Here is a 23,777-nt window from a genome sequence, read left to right as displayed (position 1 = left end):
ATAAAAGGCCCCGAAATGACAAATGTAAAACAATTCAAATGAGAAAACCAACGGCATAATTTATGTGCAAAATAATGAACGAAAAACAAATATATAACATTTGCATAACTAAATTTTTTATGAAATATGAATATATATTTGGACGTCTACGAGCCCAACTTTTCTTGGCTATGGTTTTGCATTGAAATACTTTTGTAGATATGCTTCTACATAATATTCTCATCAAAGTTATTCAGAAAACCACAGTGTTGCTTTAGTAAAATGCATTAGGTGACTTCCGGGAGATCACCTGTCCTGCATTGACTTAAAATTTGCATATTGAAAGTTAATGCATGCACACGCAGGCTAATAATTATATAATAATTTTAAGACAGCTGTGAAAATTGGAAATTGTAGTTCAATAAATCATGATTTAGTTGACTTTGCAGCGATTTTTTCGTGCGATTCAATCAATTTATTTTCATATTTATTTAAAGAAACTAACTGTAGAGTTTATTATTTCCACTTTATTGTCCTACTTAAAAAAGTCGAGTAGATAAATTGCATAACAAAACTAGTTGGTTTGAAATATTATCTTTCCAAAAAATCAGATTAAAAAAAACCCATGAAAGCATGAGTAAAACTGCTATTTTCTCAATGCTGCAATAAGTAATAGTTATTGAACATGCAAGTTGGTATATGTCATTTAATCTGCACGGCTTGGGATTTGATTGTTATATTATTTGGAGAATTACGTTGTAATGGAAGATCTGTAATCATTTCTGTTAAATTTATTCACAATTTTTATATTAATCGTTACTTTTAGAACTTGACATATTGTGCAGACACCTGTCTATTGTTGGATACTCTATGTTGCCCTCTAGATGTCCTTATGTTGTTTTTGTCGTTTGATTGCTGTCTTATTGACGTATAACTCACATCTCATACAGTTTTTGATTCGTTTGATATACTTTTTTTTTCGATAAACCATAACTGAAAGGATTATTGAGTATAGATTTATTGCTTTTCTTTCCATTAAGAATATACTCAGAGGAAGATTCATCGAAGAGAGATGAACCTAAATTTATAGTGCGAAATAAACAGAAAAAAGTTTCACTTATCAACCTTTAACCCCAAAATATCATAAAATGTTCCCAGTTTAAGGAACGAGAAACACTTTCTTTTTCATATTTTGAAGCGACAAAGTGTGTACAAAGTTGTTAATTGATCAACTATGTCGTATTTGTAAGGCCTGTGACGGATTCAGGTTGAGAGGAGAAAGCGTACATGTATGTCTTGTTTTGATTGAAAAATATGTCAAACTTCGGCGGTATTCTTCAGTTTTATGGAATTACGCACACCTTTTGAAAAATCCTAGGTCCGCCCCGTAGGTAAGAAGCAGTTTGCATAGTATTTAGCTCGTTTATTTCTTTTCGAGTTTTATATAACCACTTCTTAACTTATGGAAACTTTAAATTGACAATAATAAATTTGCTTTCTTAGCAGAGAGAAGCAAACTGGTCGATGTTCGCAGATGGTAGTTTTTTGGGCAACTACAAAACCTTCAACATAAGGCTGTTTCAACAACAATAAACATAAGTTGCATTTTAGAATTATTCCTCGACCTAGACACCATGCCTTTATTTGGTTTTGGACGTATAAATATTGATCACCGAAGATATATTTTACTTTTTGAGCACTTTCCCTCATTTTTGGAGGATTTATTTTCTAAAGAATTGCAGTTTTCTATAAATAAAAATAAGGTTCATGCGATATTTCGATAAATTGTATCAGGTAAAATGTTCTACAATTTCTTCACAAATACCTCAACACGATGATTAAACATTATATTACTAGTATTCAATCGAAGCTCGAGGATACTGAACGAGCCATCTGAAAACAGTTATAAATTTGCAAATGATTGCTTTGCTTTTCATTTATACATTATCTATTACCACCGGGCTTTAACTTATGAAGTCAGAGGCGGATTTTATATTTATTTCTTTTCTTTTCTTTTTCTTTTTTTTTTTGGGGGGGGGGGCACAGGGGAACGGACTGAGCTGGAGCTACATATAGGGTAAATGTGTATACTTTTTTCAAGTGCCGCTTCTAACGTTTCCTAATTGATTTAGAAATGTCGACTATTGAACGTTATATTCCATGGGTTAACACAACACCCCCCCAAAAAAAAATACATAAAATTTAAAACAATAAAATAAAAATACTAGTAAAGCCAAAATATATATTGAAGTTCATTATTAATTTAACAGCTACATAAGTGTGTGCATTTTTTAGGACAAGAGTTATCAATAAAGCGCTTTTAGTGTAAAACTATTTTTCTTAGAGACTAAACCATTTGTATATTTATAATTTGACAATATGCACATCTTGCAACATAGCTAGATATATTTAATGACTAGTGTAAAACAATTCAAACAGGAAAACCACACATTTCCTTCCTTCTTATAGGTTTTGACATACTCTGAGTATCGTTAATATGTTAGGTAAGTTTAATAAATCATTTCGCATGTTTTTTAAAAGATATAAATCTATACAATGTTTGTTAGTTTTTGAACGGCAGTAAAAGAACACATATTTACAATAGAGCAACTAAGCAACAAAAAGCAACACACACACATATATATATATATTTATAATTGACCACACGGTCGTCCGTAACCAGCAGCTTAGACATATGCATCCTATAGCTTTCTATATAGTATGTACTTTCGCTCATTGTTAAAGGCCACATGATGATCTTTAGTTGCTAACATCCACGTCCTTTGGTCTCTGGTTGATATGCGTCTCCACTGTGTGTGTCTCATTGGCAAAAAATGGCAAAATGGACGCGTTTACCTTATTCTATATAAATCTTAAAAACAATCCCAAAATTAGAGAGTCTACCCAACATCTGATTTGGTACTGATAACTATCCTTTTATTCCCTATTTGGAACATTGGAAGTGTTCCCTGTATAAATATGTGCACACTAAACTTTGTTCTAAAATATTAAGAGGTACTGCCATAAAAGATTGTGCTTGTCTCATCCTTCTGGTCTGTTCAATAAGGACTTCGAAGTTTGTATGTCATATGCAACCATAGGGTTCGATAATTGTGTCCAGGTGTTATTTTGTAACATTGTAATTAGAAGTCTCTTTTTCTTGATGAGTGTGGTTTTTAACGACCTTGACTACCCATGAGGGTCTCGCACGGCCAGTTTCTTTCAATATATGTCTTATACTATTTACCTGTATAATTGACGCAAATGAAATGGTTTTTTTATTGCGCAAATAAGTATAATTATGGTTTGTAGCGCAAATGAAAGATTTTTTTGCGCAAATGAAATGCCAATTGGCGCAAAACCAGTGCATCGGTTATGATCCAAGAAAGTGGCAGATATTAAAGAATGTTGAAAAAAGGTTATATTTTTCATTTATAGAAAATTAAATATGTATTTAGAAGTTGTAGCTTTTACTATATGCATTCATCATAATGTGGGATTTGTGAATCCTCCGATGCAACTGACTCGGGGGTTTCAGAGAGGATTTTTCATTATAAGAAGGCAATATAATAAGATACGCACATACTTGGTAACTTTTAAAAAAGAAATGTTGTAACTGAATAAAAGATAAATGATAGAGGAGTCACAATAATCAGATTTACATCAGACCACAATCTGTAATTAGTATATAAAACGAAATTGATAGATTGAGTTAAAGAGCAGTGCCGAGAGACCCCCCTTATTTGAAAAAGAATCAAATGATGTTAATGTATATGAATCTAATCATTTATTAAAATAATCTCAAATTCAGCCCAACAATGTTAGATCTGTAAATTTGAATTTATTTGGCAATCGCCAATGGCAGTCAGCAGGGTTTAAGAACATCCGTTGTTCGACCTGTTAGTCAAATGCGTTTTGTTAAAATATACTTTTTCACTATTTTGGTCTTTTGGAAAATGTTGTTTGTGCTGTATTTAGACCCCTCTACCAAGAAATTTGTTTTACATGCACACGTATAAAAATTGCGGTTTTTATCCAACGCAATCATAGGTTTGAACGTTGTTTTCAATTTAGACTTTATTATACACATATATATATATATATATATATATATATATATATATATATATATATATATATATATATATAACGTCTGAATAATAGTCAACGATTTTTCCCACGAGGGCGCTGGATCGTTACGAGTAACGATACATGTACACAATAAATAAATTATATAAACGCCTAAAAAGTGTACACAACAACACCAATAACAAAAAAAAGGAACTATAAATGTAATTATTTATAAATATTTCGGATAACAGATATCCTTCATCAGTAAATATGATTGTGATGTTGAATGAATCATATATCAGTCTACTTAAATTAAACTATAACAATCTTGAAATTTATACAATCAAAAAGTCAAACCGAACATCAGGTAAGACGCTTGCAGAATTCTAAATATTTGTTAAACACGACATAGGTTATATGACTAATTACAGCAGAGAGTTCAAATATATGCTTTAAATAAAAATAATAATGTGCGATATGAACTAGCACAATTCCAAAGCTTTAACGGTGACGACAGTTATGATGTTACAAGAACGATTGCGTCAAATAGAATTCCAAATAAACAGCACTGAACGATCTAAATTTGTAAATATTTCAAATTTGACAACGGTAGAGTAGTTACAACAGAGTCTGCGTATTTAAACATCGCAAACAAACGGCCGTTAAAATATGATAATAAATTTTGACTAAGGTTAACTAGTTGAACGTGGCTTGGCACTTTTACATCCCTCAAAAAATTAAGCAATTTAAATTGGTATATTCAACAGATTTTAGAGATGAGTAAAGTAAAGAAATAGAAACAGAGACTGTAATAATAAGTAATATAACCCAAATGTGAAGCACTGCATGGAGTTGAACTACATCTTTTCATTTATCCCATTTGGTGCCAAAGTTGTTAATTTTCTTATCCAAAATCTTTCCCGAGTGAGTCTATCCTCCCTAGACCAAGCAGAGTTGTGGTCAATGATTGTAATGGTCAGTCGATTGAGATCTGCCTTAGTGTGGCCAGGGGATCTCAAATGTCGACTGAGAGGGAGGTCTGGCTTGCATTGGTAGTCGCTACGATGACCGTTCATTCGTTTGTGAAACGGCTGTTCTGACTCGCCAACATACTGTTTACCACATTTACACTGTAGAAGATACACAACATTTGTAGTCTTGCAATTAACATTGCAAAATATGGTGTATTCTGTACCAGTGGAGTGACTGTTAAAAGTCTGGGTAACCAGTATTTGTTTGCAAGTCAGACATCGTTTGTTTCCGCAACCCTTGCAAGAGCCCACAGACGAAGAGCCTGCTTGAGAGGATAAATCAGCTCTCACCAGCAAGTCTTTAATGCTTTTGGGCCTACGGAAAGCCAGTACAGGTGGCTCGAGAAAGATCTTGGATAGTTTAGGATGTTTTTCTATTTCTTTCCAATTATCGCGTATTAGGTGAGATAAGTTGTCAAATTTTGGATGGTAAGTCAACACAAAAGGCACCCTCCTGTTGACCTTTTTGACTTTATATTGTAAAAGTTCATTTCGGCTGATGTTGTTAGCACGAGAAAAACCTTTATCAATGTCTTTTCTTTTGTAGCCCCGATGTTTTAGGTAGTCGTTTTTTTTGCAATATCGCTGGTGGAGCAAATCCTTTTTATTCGTATGGCCTGGCTGTAGGGAATGCTCTTGGTGCAATGTTTAGGATGACAACTCAAAGGAGATAGATATTGATGTTTGTCTGTGGGCTTGCAATACAGATGTGTAAATATGTTTCCATCCCTCACTTGCGTTGTAGTGTCAAGAAATGTGATCTTAGAGTCAGAGATTTCATATGTGAATTTTATTGAGGGATGGGCATCGTTGGCATGTTGAATGAACAAATTTAGTTCTTGTTCAGTATTATCCCACTTCATGTCAATATCATCGATAAATCGGAACCAAGAGAGGGGTTGATAAAGAGAAGAATTGAGAATTCTCTGTTCTAATTTTCCCATAAAAATATTGGCATAAGACGGGGCCATCTTTGTTCCCATTGCTGTTCCATTTACTTGAAGAAAGTGTTCACCATTGAATGTGAAGTTATTGCATTGTAATACCAAAGTTAGAAGCTGGATGAGACATTCAGTCGGTGGATGTAAGGTGTTACGAGAGTTCCAGACTTCCCTACAGGCTTCAATACCATCATCATGGGGGATGTTAGTATAGAGGGAGGTAACATCAAGCGAGACAAGGATCGTTTCAGGTGGGAGAGGGTTCAAAGATTCCATTTTCTTAAGATAATGTGTTGTGTCTTGTATATAGGATGGTAAATTTTCCACATGTGGTCTCAGATGAAAGTCAATAAATTCTGATTTTTTCTCTGTAGGGTGGTCATTAGCGGAAACAATTGGTCTACCTGGATTATTGACTTTATGTATTTTGGGCAGAAGATAGAAACGCCCCGGCTTTGATTTTTCAGGTTTTAGATATTCAAATGTGTTTTCATCAATATGTCCCTGTTCACACATGTTTTTCAGGTTTGTGGTGATCTCTTTGTTGAATTGAGGGGTGGGGTCAGAGTCTAATTTCTTATAAAATCTCTCATCAGAGAGTTGACGTTCTGCCTCTTGAATGTAGTCACATTTGTCCATGACGACAACAGCGCTACCTTTATCTGCTGGTTTTATTATAATGTCGTCTCTGTTTTTAAGTAGCCGCACAGCTTCATTTTCTTCATACGATAAATTGTTGAATGTTTGGGAAGTGGCAGTGGACAGATGTGTTACGTCGGATTTAATTTTGTCAATAATATGTTCTAAAGTAGCACATTTACTGGGTTTAGGAATCCATGAACTTTTTTCCCTGAATCTGGGAATATCGACATCTTCTTGGTCGTCATCTGAGTCGAGATCACTTGTGTTACTATCAGTGGTACTTTTTGTGGTGTCCTTGGAAAAATATTCCTTGATTCTGAGGGATATATATATGTATCTATCAATTGCTGTAAGATATATAAAAAAGCAATACAACTATAATATAGAATTGTCTACATAGTCGTCAAAACCCAAAGAAGCATATCGCTTACTGAATGGTATGTTTTTGCGCATTGTTAAAAGCTGTATATATAGTGACCTGCAGTTGCTAACACCCGTGCCCTTTGGTCTCTGTTGGATTTTTGTCTCATTGGTAATCAAACCACATCTCCTTTTACATTTTTGTAGCTCACATAGGCGGAACCAGGGGGGGGGGGGGGGGGGGGCTGAGGGGCACGGGCCCCCCTTTTGTGGGAATAATTTGGTTGATTATATAGGGAATCACTGAAGCATGACTGGAGCGGGCGCCCCCCCCCCCCCCCCCCCTTTAGGTCAGTCAGCGGGCCCCCCTTATGAAAAGTTCTGGATCCGCCACTGGCTCACCTAACCCGAATGGTCAAGTGAGCTATTATCACCACGTGGCGTCTGTCGTCGTCCGTTAACTTTTACAAATACTCTTCTCTGATGATAAAATTGAGAATGGAAATGGGAAATATGTCAAAGAGACAACAACCCGACCAAAGAGCACACAACAGCCGAAGGCCACCAATGGGTCTTCAACGCAGCGAGAAAATCCCTCACCCGGAGGTGGTCCTCAGCTGGCCCCTAAATAAAATTGTGTACTAGTTCAGTGAAAATGGACGTCACCCTAAACTCCAAAACATATAAATGAACTAAAATTTAAAAACATACAAGGCTAACAAAGGTCAGAGGCTCCTGACTTGGGACAGGCGCTAAAAAGCGGCGGGGTTAAACATGTTTTGTGAGATCTCAACCCTCCCCCTATATCTCTAGCCAATGTAGAATAAAGAAACACATAGCAATACGCACAGTAAAACTCAGTTTAGAAGAAGTCCGAGTCCGATGTCAGAATAGGTAACAAAAGAAACTAAGCAAAATGACAATGATACATAAATGAACAAAGGACTACTAGCAGTTACTGACATGCCAGCTCCAGACCTCAATTAAACTATTGAAAGATTATAACATCATATCAAAATCAAGTACACTCCCTCCCGTTATGGGTTTAGTATCATACCATCATAAAATATATGGGAGGAACATAACCCGTATCATGCCAACAACTGGTTTTAGAATAAATGTGTTTATTTCCGATGCAAAGACCCTATGAGTGAATCAATATTAATACCAAAATATGCAATCCTTAATGACTTGACAACAGTATTGTAACTATATCCTTTCCGAATAAGTCTGTTTAAAGGTTTGGTAAGCTTTTGAGGTGAATGCCGACATTTTTGTGCTTTGTAAAGAATATTACCATAAAATATTGGATGTGAAATACCTGAACGTATAAGATGTCTGCATGTTGATTTATATTTACGAATGATGTCCTTGTACCGATGATAAAATTTAGTAAATGTTTTGACCAGTTTGTGATATCGAAAACCCTGGTGTAATAATTTTTCAGTAGTACAGAGATTTCTTTCGTTGAAATCAAATACGTTGTTACATACTCGAGCGAATCGAACAAGTTGAGATATATAAACACCATAAGATGGCGACAAGGGAACGTCACCATTTAAAAATGGATAATTAACAATAGGAAATGAAAAATCATCTCTTTTATCATAAATTTTGGTATTAAGCTTCCCGTTAAAGATAAATGTATCAAGATCCAGGAAAGGGTAGTGTTCATTGTTAGTATTAGCTTTATTTAAAGTTAGTTCGGCAGGATAAATCTCTTTTGTGTACATACTGAAGTCGTCATTATTGAGAGCCAATATATCATCTAAATATCTAAAAGTTGAATCAGATGTTGTTTCGATGGGTCTTTGCTGATTTTAGTCATAAATTGTAACTCATAACAATACAGAAACAGATCCGCAATAAGTGGTGCACAGTTAGTCCCCATGGGAATTCCGATAACCTGACGATATACGGAATCTCCATAGCGACAAAAATGTTATCTAGTAAAAATTCAAGGGCAGTTATAGTATCAAAGCAGGTCCAATTGACATAGTTCTTTTGTTTGTTGTTACTAAAAAATGACCTAAAAGAGTTTGAACATATATATTCGCATTCCGACTTTTTAAATGCCCATTTAATCAGGTGTGTGATTTTTTTCTTAATAAGATTATGAGGCAACGTGGTATATAGGATAGAAAAATCAAAACTTTGAACAGATTCGAAATCACCAATATAAGCATGCAATTTATCAAGTACTTCCAACAAATTTTTGACACTCCAAAAGTAATTATTTCCACTATTTTCAAAGGCCTTATTTGAACAATTTATTACCAGGTTTTTGAAACTACTAAGCCAATTGGAATCATATTTGCCATAATCATCATTGGGGCACCTAAATCAAAGAAAATGTCCAATGATTCTGCTTTCTAACCAACCTGGCCCACATGGCTAAAAATTGAGCAAAAGCAGGGGCGGACCCAGGATTTTAGGTTAGGGGGCGCAAACATAGATTATCGCCGAGCGGAGCGAGTCGAAAAAATTTTTGAGGTAAAATTATCGAAATATTCTTTATTAAGCTGAGGACAACCCATGTTTGGCAAATTGTAGGGGGGCGCACGCCCGCCACGCCCCGCCTGAATCCACCCCTGATTAAAGGGTAAAATGCAAGTCTATTATCTTAAAAACCGCTACAGATAAAAACTATCTGACCATAGGGACTTGACTACAGGTCAGATATATATCCCGTTAACCGACTACATTTATTTAAAAAAAAACAACGTTTATACCTCTACTATCCAGTTTTGGATAATTCATGTCTTTAGACAACAAAATGAAGGAACGTATAATAAATCTAAGTAAAATGTGTCGTTATATGCGTTTTTATGCGTTCTATGCACAATCTTATTGATTTTCTTATGCAAACACTATAAAAGCCATAACTTGGAGAGCAAACAACGGAAAAGTTAGAGCAACAGGAAAGGAATAAAAATGAATTATGCAGAAGTTATCACCCTATTCAACGGGGAAAAAACTAAACTTTTTAGGTTGTACTACTATATAGTTCACGCCGCAGTAGTTTTATTCTGAATTTTTCGGTTTAGATATGACTCCAATTAGCACGGTGTAAGAGGTGCATGCAGTTTTGAAGAAAAAAGTATTTATGTTTACTACTAAGTATAATATAAACTTCTTCAGATTTCAGAGATTAATTGAGAGTGATTGAAAACAAAATGGAGGAATCAGATGAATCATCAGACGATGAAGTTCAATATTCGGAGAAGTTACAGCCTCCTCTGATAAATCAGCTGAAGAAAATTTTAGATGAATACCCAGACGACGGACAGATTTTAAAGGTATATACAAATTAAATGCTTTCATTTTTTAATAATAATGAATTTGACAATAAAAACTAAAATTTGTTAATACACCTACTAGTTAATGTACTATCAATCAAAACTATGACGAATTAAAGAAACAAGTATTTAGAAATTGGAAATTTTGGCGGAAAAAAGTTGTCTCTGTATTTTCTTATGAATTGTAGGGTATCAAATTACATGTAAATTATATTCTAACAGGATTTAAACGGGGATAAGTCACGAATCGGATTTGAAAGCAGTTTTTCCAATGGCATTTCTTTTAAAAACCCAATGCCTGTTTTCTCCAGCTCTTTCTAGTATGAAAATGACTAATACTTTAACTTTAGTTTTGATTGTAAGTCAAATATATCAAGATCACTGCAAGCTTTATGGAAAAGATTCTCAATTTTCATGTAAGTACAATTGGTGCCTATGGGCAGCCATTTTGGCAATATTGAACAAAACTGTTTTAATTTTGCCTGTTTTCGTTCTTGACGTCTGTTTTCGTTTTAGACGTCTGTTTTAAATTTTTTTAACGTTTGTTTGCACATTTTTCATGTCTGTTTTCGTTTTTGAAGTCTGTTTTTGTATTAAATGTCTGTTTTTTTAAATTTTGTTCAATTTTGTCCGATCGGCTGTTCATAGATGTCACCTTCCTTTGCAATGCCCTTGTTGCAAAAATATGGGGGTGGGATTTGGAAGTAAATATAAAACCAACCTTTGCTCTAGAAATCTCGTTTTGTGTCCAGGAAGTTTGTTCTTATTGATAAATATAGTTGACATCAAACTTATAGTGACTGAGAATCTGATGTAAGTCACGAAATCTGATTGTTGACAAGTGATTGCACTCCTTGCGTATATTATGTAGGCCATATAGAGCAGACGTATATTATCATAAAGGGTCCTGTATGATTCCAATTGTATTGATAAATACCAGGTGGTCAACTCAGGTCCTTGGTACCTCTAGTTGCCTTTGTTGCTATAGTGTCAACATTTTTATGTGCAGGAAATTATCCAGAATGCCGAAGATGCCGAGGCTTCATTAATGAAAGTTTTGTATGACGAACGCAAAATCAACCAAGATATATCCAGCACTGAGAAACAATATTTCAAGAAGTATTTTAAGGTATATATTTATAAAGTATATTCAACACAAATTACTTCAAGTCATCAACTTGAATTTTTCAAGGTATGAAATCATAGTGAATAGTTTTAGTGCATTCACCATGACTGAGGCACTTCATTGTATTCCTATGAATTATTGTTTAAGGTATTCACCATTAATAAAACATTCAGCATGAATTGTTTTAGTGTATTTCATCGCATATTTGTACATATTCATTTGACGGTTTCATTTAGAAAACGGTAGTTTCTCATATAAGATTTTTTTTATTGTTTGAATCTCATGCTTGCGTTATGCTGAGATGTATGTAATAATGTAATAAGAAATAGATTGTCTAAAAAATCGTAATACATGTTTATGACTTTTATAATACCATTACACAGTATCACAATAATAAATAGTTGTTGAGGTCAGATGCATTTTTGGGGAATCTTATACTAGACTTGGTGATACATGTTTATGGTTTATTGGTTTATGGTTAAAGTTGGACGATTTGGTCTAGGATTTAAATCAGTATTTCATATAACAGGTATTATTATATACAACATACACTATAGATAGATCTATACTACTTTAAAGTTATTTGAATTGGAGTGTTGTATTTGTGAAACCAAGAATGATTTCTTTCTCTAGAAAATAAATTCTAAGCTCGTTTTTTTCTGAATGGAATTTTGTATTGATGAGTTTGAAAAAAACACACTATCTAGAGTTTAATAGTACGTCAAACGAAATTTATGTGATTTCTTCGAGTTCTCATTTAAGACAATTTGCCTGGCTTTCAGGCTATACATTTTTCAGCTCTTCAATTTTTTGATAACTTTTGGATGTCAAATATATTGATCTCGATGATCTTTTTAAAAAGAGACATTTATTGTCGAAATACACATCTGGTCAAATACATATGGCACCGTTATTGTGATTACTACCACTTGGTCGATACCTCTGCTGGTGGACTGCTAGTCCACGAGGTATTTCCAGCCCAGGTGCCAGTACTTCTCTACTGGCATGAACATATGTATATTTTGTTATTGAAATATGCTGTAACAAAATTATAAATTTTTTGAAATTATTTTGACTTGAGGAATTTATCTTCTTAATCAAAATTTTGATTCTTTGAACGGCTTTGGCTATACTTTTACTCTATTATTTTTTGTTTTATCAGATCTTTAATTTTCGAATTAGTTTTGGATTTGCAAATATATTGGTAACGTGCATAACTGTTTAAAGAGGCATTTATTGTCAAAATGCGATTCTGGTGCAGTAAAGTTAGTATAATAATTGATAATTTTGCGATTTGCAATTGCACGGTAATTTGGATCGCGAGCAACATAAGAGGTCAGTCCGGTAACAAACATGACTGTTTTCATCCAAATATTTGTAAAATCTTAAGACAGAGGCGCTAAGAAACAAGAATATATTTCATTTCAGATTACCCAATGATTATCAGTGGAAAAAAGTTACTGATTTTAGATCCCCACCAGAAACGTTCTGATCGGGTATGCATAATAATGAAATTAAAAATGAGAAAATGAGAAAATAAAAGAGAATGGATGTAACTGACTGCCTTGCAGCATTTGAAGGTATGTTTGGATTTTCTACAGAGACCATAGAAAAGGGGAATTTCCAGGGTACACTGTTTAGGTTCCCAATGAGACATGTGAAAACAGAACTTTCAGAAAACATTTATGATGAGATAAAAGTGATGGACTTATTTAAAGCATTTGAAGCCGAAGCTCCAGTCGAACTGTTGTTTCTAAAATGTTTAGAAAAAATCGATTGGAGATTTACAGACGAGATTTACAGACGAGACCAAAACTACGACAATTCTCCAGTCTATAGTGTTAACATTTCGGACAAGTCTGTTCAAAGCGTGAGAGAAGGACGTAATCATGTCAAAACATTTGGCATTAATTACAGCATGGCTGTTGAAACGTTTAATAAAGGCAATGTCCATACAGACGAATGGATCATTTTTCATTGTATGAAAGGTTGCAATATGTCTGAAGAGTTGCGAATTCTTTCTCTCGACGAATCATTGTCTTATAGTCCATATACTAGCATTGCAGTTCCTATGAAAGAGGACCAGTTCAGAGGTCACGTGTTTTGTCTTATGCCATTGCCGTTAACAGAGAATTGTATGACAGGACTTCCTGTGCACGCGAATGGTTACTTTGCTCTAAGTCAGAATAGACGACATGTTAAATGGCCTACTGCAGATCAGATGAGACAAGGAACTTACAAGGACAAGTCATTGAGATGGAATAACTGTTTGATAACGGAAGTTCTCGCGGAATTGTACTACAATGTTATATTAGAGTTAATCGACCACACCATTACGCCAGATTCGGTTGCCATAGTTACAAGAATTATACCCGATTGTCGACAGATAACGGAACACTGGAAGAATATTTTAGAGCCATTTTTTGATTCACTCTTTAAAAGCAAGTTTTTGTTCACAGAAAACAATGGAGGATGTTGGATTAGTATCAAAGAAGCTGTATTCGATGTTTTTGAAGACACTATCAGCGGTAAGCGAAGTCATATTAAAACAAACATAAGAAGCGATAGGTAAACTCGTATTCAAACAGAAACTAGCAGCAGTCAGCAACTTTGTGTCTTTAAAAGTTTTAATTTAATATTTTCGTCTTGACTTACTATAGCTATTATTTAGAATTTTACCCCCAAAAAACTGTTGTCTTAAATCATAGGCAAAAATGGGCTTGTGGTATATGTTAGTTTCGGCAAATTTTCATTTTCTTGGCTCTGATACCATCGATAAAATAAACTTTGTTATTCACTTTATTTTTATAACTTAAAATTTTGAATTTAACCATCAAATATTGTTTGTCGTCTTCACAGGTCTTCAGGAAATGTGTTTATGGACGTTTAGTGAATAATCTAATAAAGCCTTTAAATACAAAAGGACTCAAATTGGAATGAACAGCTTCCACATCTTAAGAGTTCGAGTTCTATTAGAAGAGTTTTTAAATTTTGTTTTGTGTATTTCACAAAGCTGTTTGTTATAATTACAATTTTTGTATAATGCTAAAACGGTTCGCTCAATCCAGTATAAAATCAATATTTATACGTGGACAAAGAGTTTACTATCAATTTGAAATGTGATAAAGCCGGTTGATTTTAACTAGAATACTTAACGTTTTAATGTCAACTTAAACTGTAAACATAGATTTTAAACTTAATACAACTTCTTATTATAGAAGTAAGAAAAAGTGTTCTAGATTTTCTGTTGCTGAACAAGGAAAACATAGTTGACAGCGAGGAGAAAATCTTGTTTGCTATTGAACGTAAAGGAATAGAGATTGTGACTATAACAGGAAAATTGGTTGCTGCAGCAGCTCTCATGAACATACCATACCTAAACAGTTTGCCAGAATCAGGCAAAATGAACATTTTACAGTTTTTGCTTGCCTGTGAAGACCAGAGCATTCTACAAGGTGTTCCATTGCTCCCTCTGCACAATGAATGCTTTGCTGAATTTGACCGTACCTCCAACGACATAGTGTATGTGAGTCAGAATGTCATCGAACTATTTCCTGGACTTGAAGAAAAATTCATGAAACAAGATCTTCAAAAGAAAATATATGACAATCTTCTAAATATTTGCAAAATAGGTAATAAATCAAATTATAAATGTTGAAAATGCAATTATTGAAATTTCAGTTTTGTTATATCTTAAATTGCGTCACGAATTAATGGTCAACACAAATTAAGAAAAACAGTTATGCTGTGCTGGTTGTTTAACTGTTATGCCAAGTATTTTATTACACTGCTAGTTCGAATTCTTACAACTGTTCTTGCATTGGAAACAAAACAGATAGGTTATTTTTATGTCAAAATATTAAACAGTTAATCGTATATAAGAGCATCGAATCTTTTACTTTCATTTAAATAAATTGAAGATAATTTTGATGACAAAGAGGTTCTTTCTCTTCTGTTTCAATATTCAGTGTTCTAATAAATATTTTTTTTGTTTAGGTTTATTTCAGTTGCAGGAGTTCTCAAAGTCAACAGATAAAGAAATAGCTGGTCTACTACGAACAACATTACAGAAAAATATTGGAACAACAATAGGAGAAAGGCTTGTTTGGAAAACGACCAACAAAAGAACAAACGAAACATGGCTGAAAAAAGTTTGGAAATTCCTGAAGGACCGAAAGTTTGACCTCGGTTTCTTAAGAGATCTATTTATGGTGCCAATCATCAGTGACGATACCTTGTTGCTAGATGATACAAAAGAAACGATACTATGTAAGTTATCGAATCAGTTTATCATCAAATCATCTAAAGACTTTAAAGAGCTACCAGATGGTGTATGTAGATGTCTCAGTTTGTTGGATATTGTTATACTGCCTGCGCTGTGGGGAGAGATCTCAGAACTTCCAGCTATCGACCAATATGTCTTCAAACCGACAGGCTATAATGTATGTCGACTTTTAGAGGCTGTTAGTGTTAACAGTTGTCGTGATGAACTCATTAAAGCTTTCAATCAGGAATGCACAGCAGCTGATAGAGATGATTTTGTGTCATTTATGTCTGTTATTGAATCGATACCTTGCAGAGCGGCGGAAATACTTTCTTCACTGTATCTCTTTACCGAGCGCCTCACAAGCCGTTTTGTTTCAAGAAACGAATTGGCGCTAATAGTTCATACAGAAGATCTATCAGTACAATACTTTGTTGAAAACATCGATGCAAGAAACAAACCACATTATAATCTAGCCGTTGCATTACAGATGGACGAAATTGATTTCAACAGTGCAGTGGTGAATATTTTAAAGTATTTAGAAAACGACATTGGTTGTTATTCAGAAATTGATCAGAGGAATGTTCTCCAGCACGCACTGACGCATTTGAAAGGGTTTCCAAATAAACTACATGGATGTATTTTGGAAGTTTGTAAACATATTCGATTTGTATATGACCATGAGGGGAGACGAAAATGTGCAATTGAATATTTTGATCCAGAAGACGAAGGTTTAAAACTAATCCTTGTGGAAGAAGACTTTCCAGATGTGAAGAAGACTAATATTGATTTGAAATATTTAAGAAAATTAGGACTCAAATTCGAGTATTACCGTTAGTAAGCAGTTCTGCATGTGCAAGTTTAGCTACAAAATGTTCATGGAATAAAACACCAGATGTGAAAAACGTTATTGCACAATTACTGATAATAGCTCATAGCTATGACGATATATACAAACCGCAGTTGTTGCCATTAATAAGCGACATCTTTCACTTCCAAGTAGATAATTACGGCAGTTATCCGAAAGAGGCGCTTGATGAATTCAAAGATAAAGAATGGATATGGGTAGGTTCGAAGTTTGTCCGATCAAAGGAGATTTATTTTTCAAAAAATAAGCATTCAGTCATCAATTTTGAACCCTACTTGTATACCTTGCCAGGAGAATTTCAACTTCAAAAATTCAAAACATTTTTCACAGAAACAAAATTCTGCCTGTCTGATAATCCCTCGGATTTATGTGTCGAAGTCCTTAAATTGATAAAGAAAAAACACGATTCTAATGAAGTTAGCGAAAAGGATTCTACAGAGGACTTACAGCTAGTCGTTAAAATATTAAATATCTTGAAAGAAGAAGACGGAATACAGCAAGATGAAATTTTATTTCCAGTACACACAGAGAAGGCAAATAAACTGGTTTTACAGCCTGCATCGAAATTCAATTACTGCAACGAAGACTGGTTGAAAGATTCTGCTGATGAAGACGGGAACGACGTTTATTATATACACCATGACATACCAATGGATACTGCAATTAAACTCGGTGTACCTTCACTTACTGACAGACTTTTACAGAACACAGAATGGCTGGAAGAATGGGGACAATGTGAACCACTGACAACAAGACTCAAAACCCTGCTAAAGGAGTACAAAGATGGTTTTTCAGTATTTAAAGAACTTATACAGAATGCGGACGATGCTGGTGCAACAAAAGTGTGTTTCCTGTATGATGAACGTCAAAACAAAAACGCACGCACTAAATTGATTGATAAAGGAATGGTAGAATGCCAGGGACCAGCGTTATGGTCTTTCAATGATGCACAGTTTTCCCAAGTAGACCTTGAAAACATCACAAAGTTGAATGGTGCGACAAAAGAACAACAAAGATCGGGAGATTTGGTCTTGGGTTTTGTTCAGTGTACAACTTAACTGAGCTCCCAAGTTTCATAAGTGGAAACAACATTGTTATTTTCGATCCTCACACGAAGTATCTCGGAACAGCCTTAAAAAATAAAAATCAACCAGGAGTAAAAATCAACATATCTAGAAACAGAAATATGTTAAAAACTATGCGCACCCAGTTTTTACCATATGAAGGAGTTTTTGACTGCAATCTCACTGTGTCACAGGACAGAGAATTATCATATAACGGAACCTTATTTAGGTTTCCTTTAAGAACAAGACCACAGGCTGATCTAAGTGAAATAAGTCACACTGTTTATGATAAACAAGAAATGGTACGACTTCTGAATATGTTCATGGAATCTGGAGGCAACTTTCTTCTGTTCACTCAAAACGTGATGTCAGTGGAACTATATTTTCTACAAGACGACGGAAGAAGCCCCGTTGAATCTAAACTAGTTTTCAGAATTGAACGAAAATTTAAACGGCCAATTGATATACCAGTTGGAAGCAAGGATATTGACAACGTCACAACTGTATTACAGAGCTTGTCCAAAGTCAAACTTCAACATCAGTCTACGAAAAACCTAAAAACTTTCCCATCATTATTTAGTGCAATATTTGACATTTCAATTTTTTCCTATGCCGAAGAAGATCTTGGAGCTAAGGAGTATAATTCAAATACTAAATGGATAATTACTTGGGAAAGAGGGACGTCCAGTAGTTGGAAAATGTCAGTTAAGTATAAAGAGAAAGGAGTTTCAGCAGTTGCATCAATAGCATGCCCAGTTTAAGTAGATGACGGAAAAATTCGGTCGATTAACTTCGAGTCACTTCCATTGGGATTTTACAGAACTAGCCATGTTTTTTGTTTCCTTCCGTTACCAATAGAGACCAACCTACCAGTACATATAAACGGATTTTTTTGCTGTTACTGCAGATCGCCAGCGACTCTGTTCCGACTCAACAGATGACAAATCTTCTTTTGAAAGTATCTGGAATAAAGAATTGATGCAAGATGCAGTATGCAATGCCTATATAAAGTTTCTTATATATCTCCAAAATTCAAATATCAATCCGGTTGAAGAATATTTCGAACGGTGGCCAAAACTGAGGAGTAAAAACTCCACAGATAATATTTGGATTCTCCAAAGAATGGTATATAATTACATTAGTAAAAGTAAATGCAGAGTGTTTAGAACAGGTGGTTCGAGATGTGTTTCACTTGATGAATGTGCTTTTTTGCACCCCGACATTGCTGAATCGAACTTTTGAGATGTAGCACTAGAAGCTTGTAGGAAACTACACTGGAAAGATGAAGTTTTTATCAAAATACCAAGGAATGTCTTGATCTGCTTCAAAAATGCTGACTGTGACTCGTATATTTTACAGAAAATGATAACAGTCTATCATTTTTACCAACACGTTATTCTACCAAATTTTGCTGATACCATCTGGGAAGGCAAAAGGGACGGAGTAATTATGTTTGCGTTAAACGGGTGTGATAAGGACGTTATTTGTCTACTAAACAACTATCCATGCATCCCAACAGACCCACACGGAAAATTAAAATGTGCCAACGAAATAGTTGACAGAAACGGGTTCGTTAGCGGTCTTTTCGATATTGACGACGAACGCTTCGTTAGCCAATCATCAAAACTATATACATTTAGCAAACTGTTCACAACGAGTGGACTTGATGTGATAACAAACACGCTTACTCCAAATTTAATTATTGATAGAGCAAGAACAGTGAAAGCAAAAGCAAAGACTTGCACAGGGTGTGCTATAGAGCGATGTACAAATTTCCTTGAATACATAAATAAAAAATTCATTAATCTACACATTGAATTGCTAGAAAATGAAGAGTTTCTTCCATGTATGAAGCAACCCAAATCCTGGAAATTGTCATGGGCCGGGAATAAAGAAAATGATTTTAACACAGAGGTGTAATCATGCGGAAATCAAAACCACAACATAATTGAACCAGTCCCCTTTGAAAGCTTCAATAAACTTCATTTGTATGACTGTTATTGTCTTGTTGGCACTACAATGTTGGTATTGGATAAACAAATAAGTGCGCATTATGCAAATTTATTGAAGGAAATTGGAATAAAAACGCGTTACACTCTAGATGTAGAACACGTTTTTGGAAATCTTATAAATATTGCCAAAGAAAGCAAACAATTCGACATTAACGATCAGCTCGTTGAAACTTTGTATACAGTGACAATGGAAATATATATGTATTTGAATGGTGTACTTCAAAGTGATACTTGGGGAATGAGAAGACTGAACAGTTCTTTAGAGGAAATGAAACGTTATTCTGTCATATTTTTGCATGATACTTTTCTTTGTCCAGAGAAAGTGTTTGAAGAAGTAGCTTATGATTGTAAACCATATTTCTACAGCGTTCACAATGCGCCCCATTTGAAATATTTAAAGCATTTCCTTAAGTGTATTGGGATCAGACAACGAGTTGGAGTGAATTTAATATTAGATACATTTGTTTCGTTTAAGAGTAAATACCACAATTCCCCACTTCCGTATAGGGACATAAAAATCTATATTAACCTTTTGTTTCAACTTGAACAATCTATGAACATTGAACACACAAAGCTTAAGTCACTTCCTAGTATTATGGTTCCTGATGATGCAAATGTGTTAACCTCAACAAAGTTATTATGCGTCCAAGAAAGTGACATTGAGTCTAGGCGACCAATGAGATTTACGCATGAACTGATATCACCTGCATTAGCATCATCCTTAGGAATACTATCCAAAAGAAAAAAGAAACTTCAACTATGTTCAAGGACACGGAGGTTTGGTCAGCGAGAGGAACTCACCACAAGAATAAAGAGTATATTAGACGGGTATCCATGCGATTCTGGTGTTTTAAAAGAACTTGTACAAAATGCGGACGACGCAAAGGCGTCTGAAATCCACATAGTGGCAGATTTCAATAATCATCCGTCCGATAAGTTGTTTGATGAATCATGGAAACCTTTACAAGGACCTGCTTTGCTTGTATACAGCGATAGTGCTTTCTCTGAGCAAGATTTGGATGGAATACAGGATTTAGGCATCTGTAGTAAACGGATGGACCCAACAAAAACAGGACAATATGGTGTTGGCTTTAATGTTGTCTATCATTTAACTGATGTTCCATCGTTTCTGACCAAAGGTCCAGAAGTTGAAAGTGGGCGGATTTTGTGTGTTCTTGATCCAAACTGTATTTGTGTTCCTGATGCAACACCATCAGCGTCTGGTATAGAATATATACAACTTGAGGAACTTTGGGAGGATTACTCGGATGTGTTTGAATGCTACCATTCTGATCTACTGTTGAAAGAAAAGGAAACAATATTTCGTTTACCCCTTAGGACAGCTTCATTTGCGAAGCAATCAAAACTGAAGAACACGGTTGTAGATGAAACGTATGTTAGAAATATCTTAGATTTGTTCGTAAGCGACCTACCTGACTTACTCTTATTCGTTACCAATATAGAAAAAGTTACCTTTTCGGAAATAGTGGATAATTCATTGCAGGAGATTTACTCAGTTAATATAAACAAATCCAATTTAGAAGGACGTCAACAATTTCTTAAAAACGTCTGCCAGGCAGCTGACATTGTATCAAAGACTGGCTTATACAGCCAAATAAATCCATCAGATGTTATGTATGAAGCTTCTGTTTATGATAGCAATGGAATAGAGAAATCTTGGTTAATTGTGAATGGTTTGGGATTTACAGTAGAAAAAGGCAAAAATGATGTTACAATCGCTCTTCAAAATATGCAACTCAATCTGATGCCTCGAGGTGGAATTGCGATTGATATTACAAAAACTGAACAAGCAGAGGAAAAATTTGAAGGAAAGCCATATTGTTTTTTACCTTTAGAGAATTCCACTTGTCTTCCGATTCATTTTAACGGACACTTTGTGTTAGATCATGAAACCAGGCGAAATTTGTGGGATGAGGATCGTCAAAGCTATCGATCAAACTGGAACAAGCTTATATTAGATCTGATCGTTGCTCCATGCTATGTTTCAGCTTTGGTATTTCTACAAAAAAGAATAAAAACAGCTAAACCAACTGAAACAAGTCGACTGTTAGATAACGAAACTACATTCAGTCTTACGTTTTTTCACAGCATTTTCCCCAACATAAAGAAAGCTAAAAATAATTATGTGCAGTATCTAATTTGTTGCGTTTATAAATACATACACAAATCCAATGTTGAACTATTTGCTATTAGCGTTGATAATACCATTAAGTTTGTGTCATTAAGAAACAACCGTAAAGAATTTGAAGCCGTTTGGAAGAGTTTACAATTTGATGAGGCGAGTTTTCCCTTCTCAACTCGGATACAAAGCATAACCGGGGCCTTTTTCAAATGTAGAAAGACATTTACGATCGCTGATATATGTAAAAGTCTAGGAGTACAACTCGTTGACACACCAATGTTTGTCTTGGAAAGCATGCGTTTTTCAGGGTTGAAAATCCAGAAAATTTCACCAACATTTTTGATCATGTTTATGAAATCAGTTGATATTATGAAAGGTGAAACAGAAATAGAATTGCATAAGTCACAATTTCTCACATTAGATCGTTTACTGACATGCATAGAATACTGCAAGAAAGACGAGAATTTTAAAGACAAAATATTAGGGCTTCCAATATGCCTAAGACAGGACAAAATGATTCAAAAATTTGGTTTATCTACTTATTTAGCAGACTTAAGAATTTGCTGTTTAGTCCTTTTGAGTTATGCGGGATTTTTAAGATACAGTGAACTTTCTCATTTGAAAGCACCGAATTTACGATTTTACGATTCGCATGTCGAAATCACCATAGTATCTAGCAAAACCGACGTTTACAGACAAGGCAATTTAGTTGTGATAGCAAAAACTAACTCTGATTTATGTCCAGTTGCAATGTTAAAAAGATATTTGAAAGCAGCAAATATTTCCCTTTCTTCAGATGAGTTTATCTTTAGAGCTATTTCTTTTTTAAAGTCCAGGAATATTCATATTTTGTGTAAAGCTAACAAACCATTGTCATACACACGAGCTCGACAGCTGTTATTAAGCACATTGTCAGAAGTAGGTTGTAAAAAAGAACAATTTGGTCTTCACAGTTTAAGAAGCGGCGGGGTTTCAGAAGCTGCACATAATCGCATCCCTGAAAGACTATTAAAATCACATGGTCGTTGGAAGACGGATTTGGCTAAAGACGGTTACATAAAAGAAAACCTTAAAAATAGATTGCCAGTTCCCAAAGGTTTGAATTTATAGTTATTAATGAAATGTCAATAGCCACACTACACATTTATACTTTTACCTTTGTTTTGTCGAACTGCTTTGGTGCATCTCTCAATTCACATCAGTCTTTAGTTGTCTTTGAAGTAATCAGAAAAGTTTTATGTTCGGATGAGCAAGCGAAGGAGAACATAAGAAACAATATTAGCAACTATTAATTAAATTTGATTATAATATGGAAATAGATATAACATGATATCTGATTTTAGAGAAGTATTTTGCTGGTTTTTTATTGGTTTATGTAAATAAGTTTGAGTTATTTGTTTTGAAAAGCGATGTGTTTAATTGATAGATATAAAATCATATCTAATTTCAGAGATTTATGAGTGGTTAAGTCATATCTAATTTTAGAGAATTATTTTGGTGTTTTGTTACTGGTTTTTTACTGGTTTATGGAAATAAGTTTGAGTTATTTGTTTTGAAAAGTGATGTGTTTAATTGATAGATATAAAATTATATCTAATTTTAGAGATTTATGAGTGGTTAAGTCATACCAAATTTTAGAGAATTATTTTGGTGTTTTGTTACTTTGTTCATGGAAATAAATTTTATCTTGTAAACGGTCGAGATCCCCACCCCTAAACCATATATATTCTTGTATGGGACAATAAAACAAATCAAACGAAATATTGGGGGAGTACCCGGGACCACCCCCACCCCCCTTCTTTTTGAAAACTTGTAAACGGTCAAGATCCCCACCCTGAAACCATATATGTTCTTGTATGGGACAATAAAACAAATCAAATGAAATATAAGGCGAGTCCCCTGGGGTCACCCCCACCCCATCCTGTTTGAGAACTTGTAAACGGTCGACATCCCCACCCCTAAACCATATATATTCTT

The 23,777-nt window shown here is 34.6% G+C and overlaps 3 protein-coding genes, 1 long non-coding RNA gene and 1 pseudogene across 4 annotated transcripts; all 5 read left to right on the top strand.

Moving 5' to 3' along the window:
* The first annotated feature begins 2,455 nt into the window (after positions 1-2,455).
* LOC127733007 (uncharacterized) lies at positions 2,456-11,472 on the top strand. Its single transcript, XR_007996562.1, has 3 exons — positions 2,456-2,483; positions 10,166-10,323; positions 11,333-11,472. It is a non-coding gene; the product is annotated as an uncharacterized LOC127733007 (long non-coding RNA).
* Positions 11,473-11,925: 453 nt separating this feature from the next.
* Positions 11,926-14,189, top strand: LOC127732981 (sacsin-like). The gene is made up of 2 exons (XM_052242236.1): positions 11,926-11,978; positions 12,878-14,189. The coding sequence occupies exon 2, from the start codon at positions 12,996-12,998 to the stop codon at positions 14,019-14,021; it is 1,026 nt and encodes a 341-aa protein (XP_052098196.1). The 5' UTR covers positions 11,926-11,978; positions 12,878-12,995; the 3' UTR covers positions 14,022-14,189.
* A 130-nt stretch (positions 14,190-14,319) lies between these two features.
* LOC127733380 (sacsin-like) lies at positions 14,320-16,551 on the top strand. The gene is made up of 3 exons (XM_052242751.1): positions 14,320-14,338; positions 14,668-15,081; positions 15,446-16,551. The coding sequence occupies exons 1-3, from the start codon at positions 14,320-14,322 to the stop codon at positions 16,549-16,551; spliced, it is 1,539 nt and encodes a 512-aa protein (XP_052098711.1).
* On the top strand, positions 16,551-18,412 carry LOC127732975 (sacsin-like; annotated as a pseudogene).
* Positions 18,413-19,664: 1,252 nt separating this feature from the next.
* LOC127732949 (sacsin-like) lies at positions 19,665-23,394 on the top strand. Its single transcript, XM_052242169.1, has one exon. The coding sequence runs from the start codon at positions 19,665-19,667 to the stop codon at positions 22,908-22,910; it is 3,246 nt and encodes a 1,081-aa protein (XP_052098129.1). The 3' UTR covers positions 22,911-23,394.
* The last annotated feature ends 383 nt before the right edge of the window (positions 23,395-23,777 follow it).

The sequence above is a fragment of the Mytilus californianus genome, unplaced genomic scaffold, assembly GCF_021869535.1.
Source record: "Mytilus californianus isolate M0D057914Y unplaced genomic scaffold, xbMytCali1.0.p SCAF_3, whole genome shotgun sequence".
NCBI classification, from domain to species: Eukaryota; Metazoa; Mollusca; class Bivalvia; order Mytilida; family Mytilidae; genus Mytilus; species Mytilus californianus.
Note: the sequence above shows the minus strand (reverse complement) of the source record. Positions and strands in the feature narration are given on the sequence as shown.

What these genes read in the sequence shown, in the direction of transcription:
- LOC127732981 (XM_052242236.1), top strand. Translation starts at nt 12,996, where the DNA reads ATGGATGTAACTGACTGCCTTGCAGCATTTGAAGGTATGTTTGGATTT.
- LOC127732949 (XM_052242169.1), top strand. Translation starts at nt 19,665, where the DNA reads ATGTTGGTATTGGATAAACAAATAAGTGCGCATTATGCAAATTTATTG.
- LOC127733380 (XM_052242751.1), top strand. An exon ending in TCTAAATATTTGCAAAATAG is followed by an intron (nt 15,082 to 15,445) that starts GTAATAAATCAA and finishes TTTTTTGTTTAG; the next exon opens with GTTTATTTCAGTTGCAGGAG.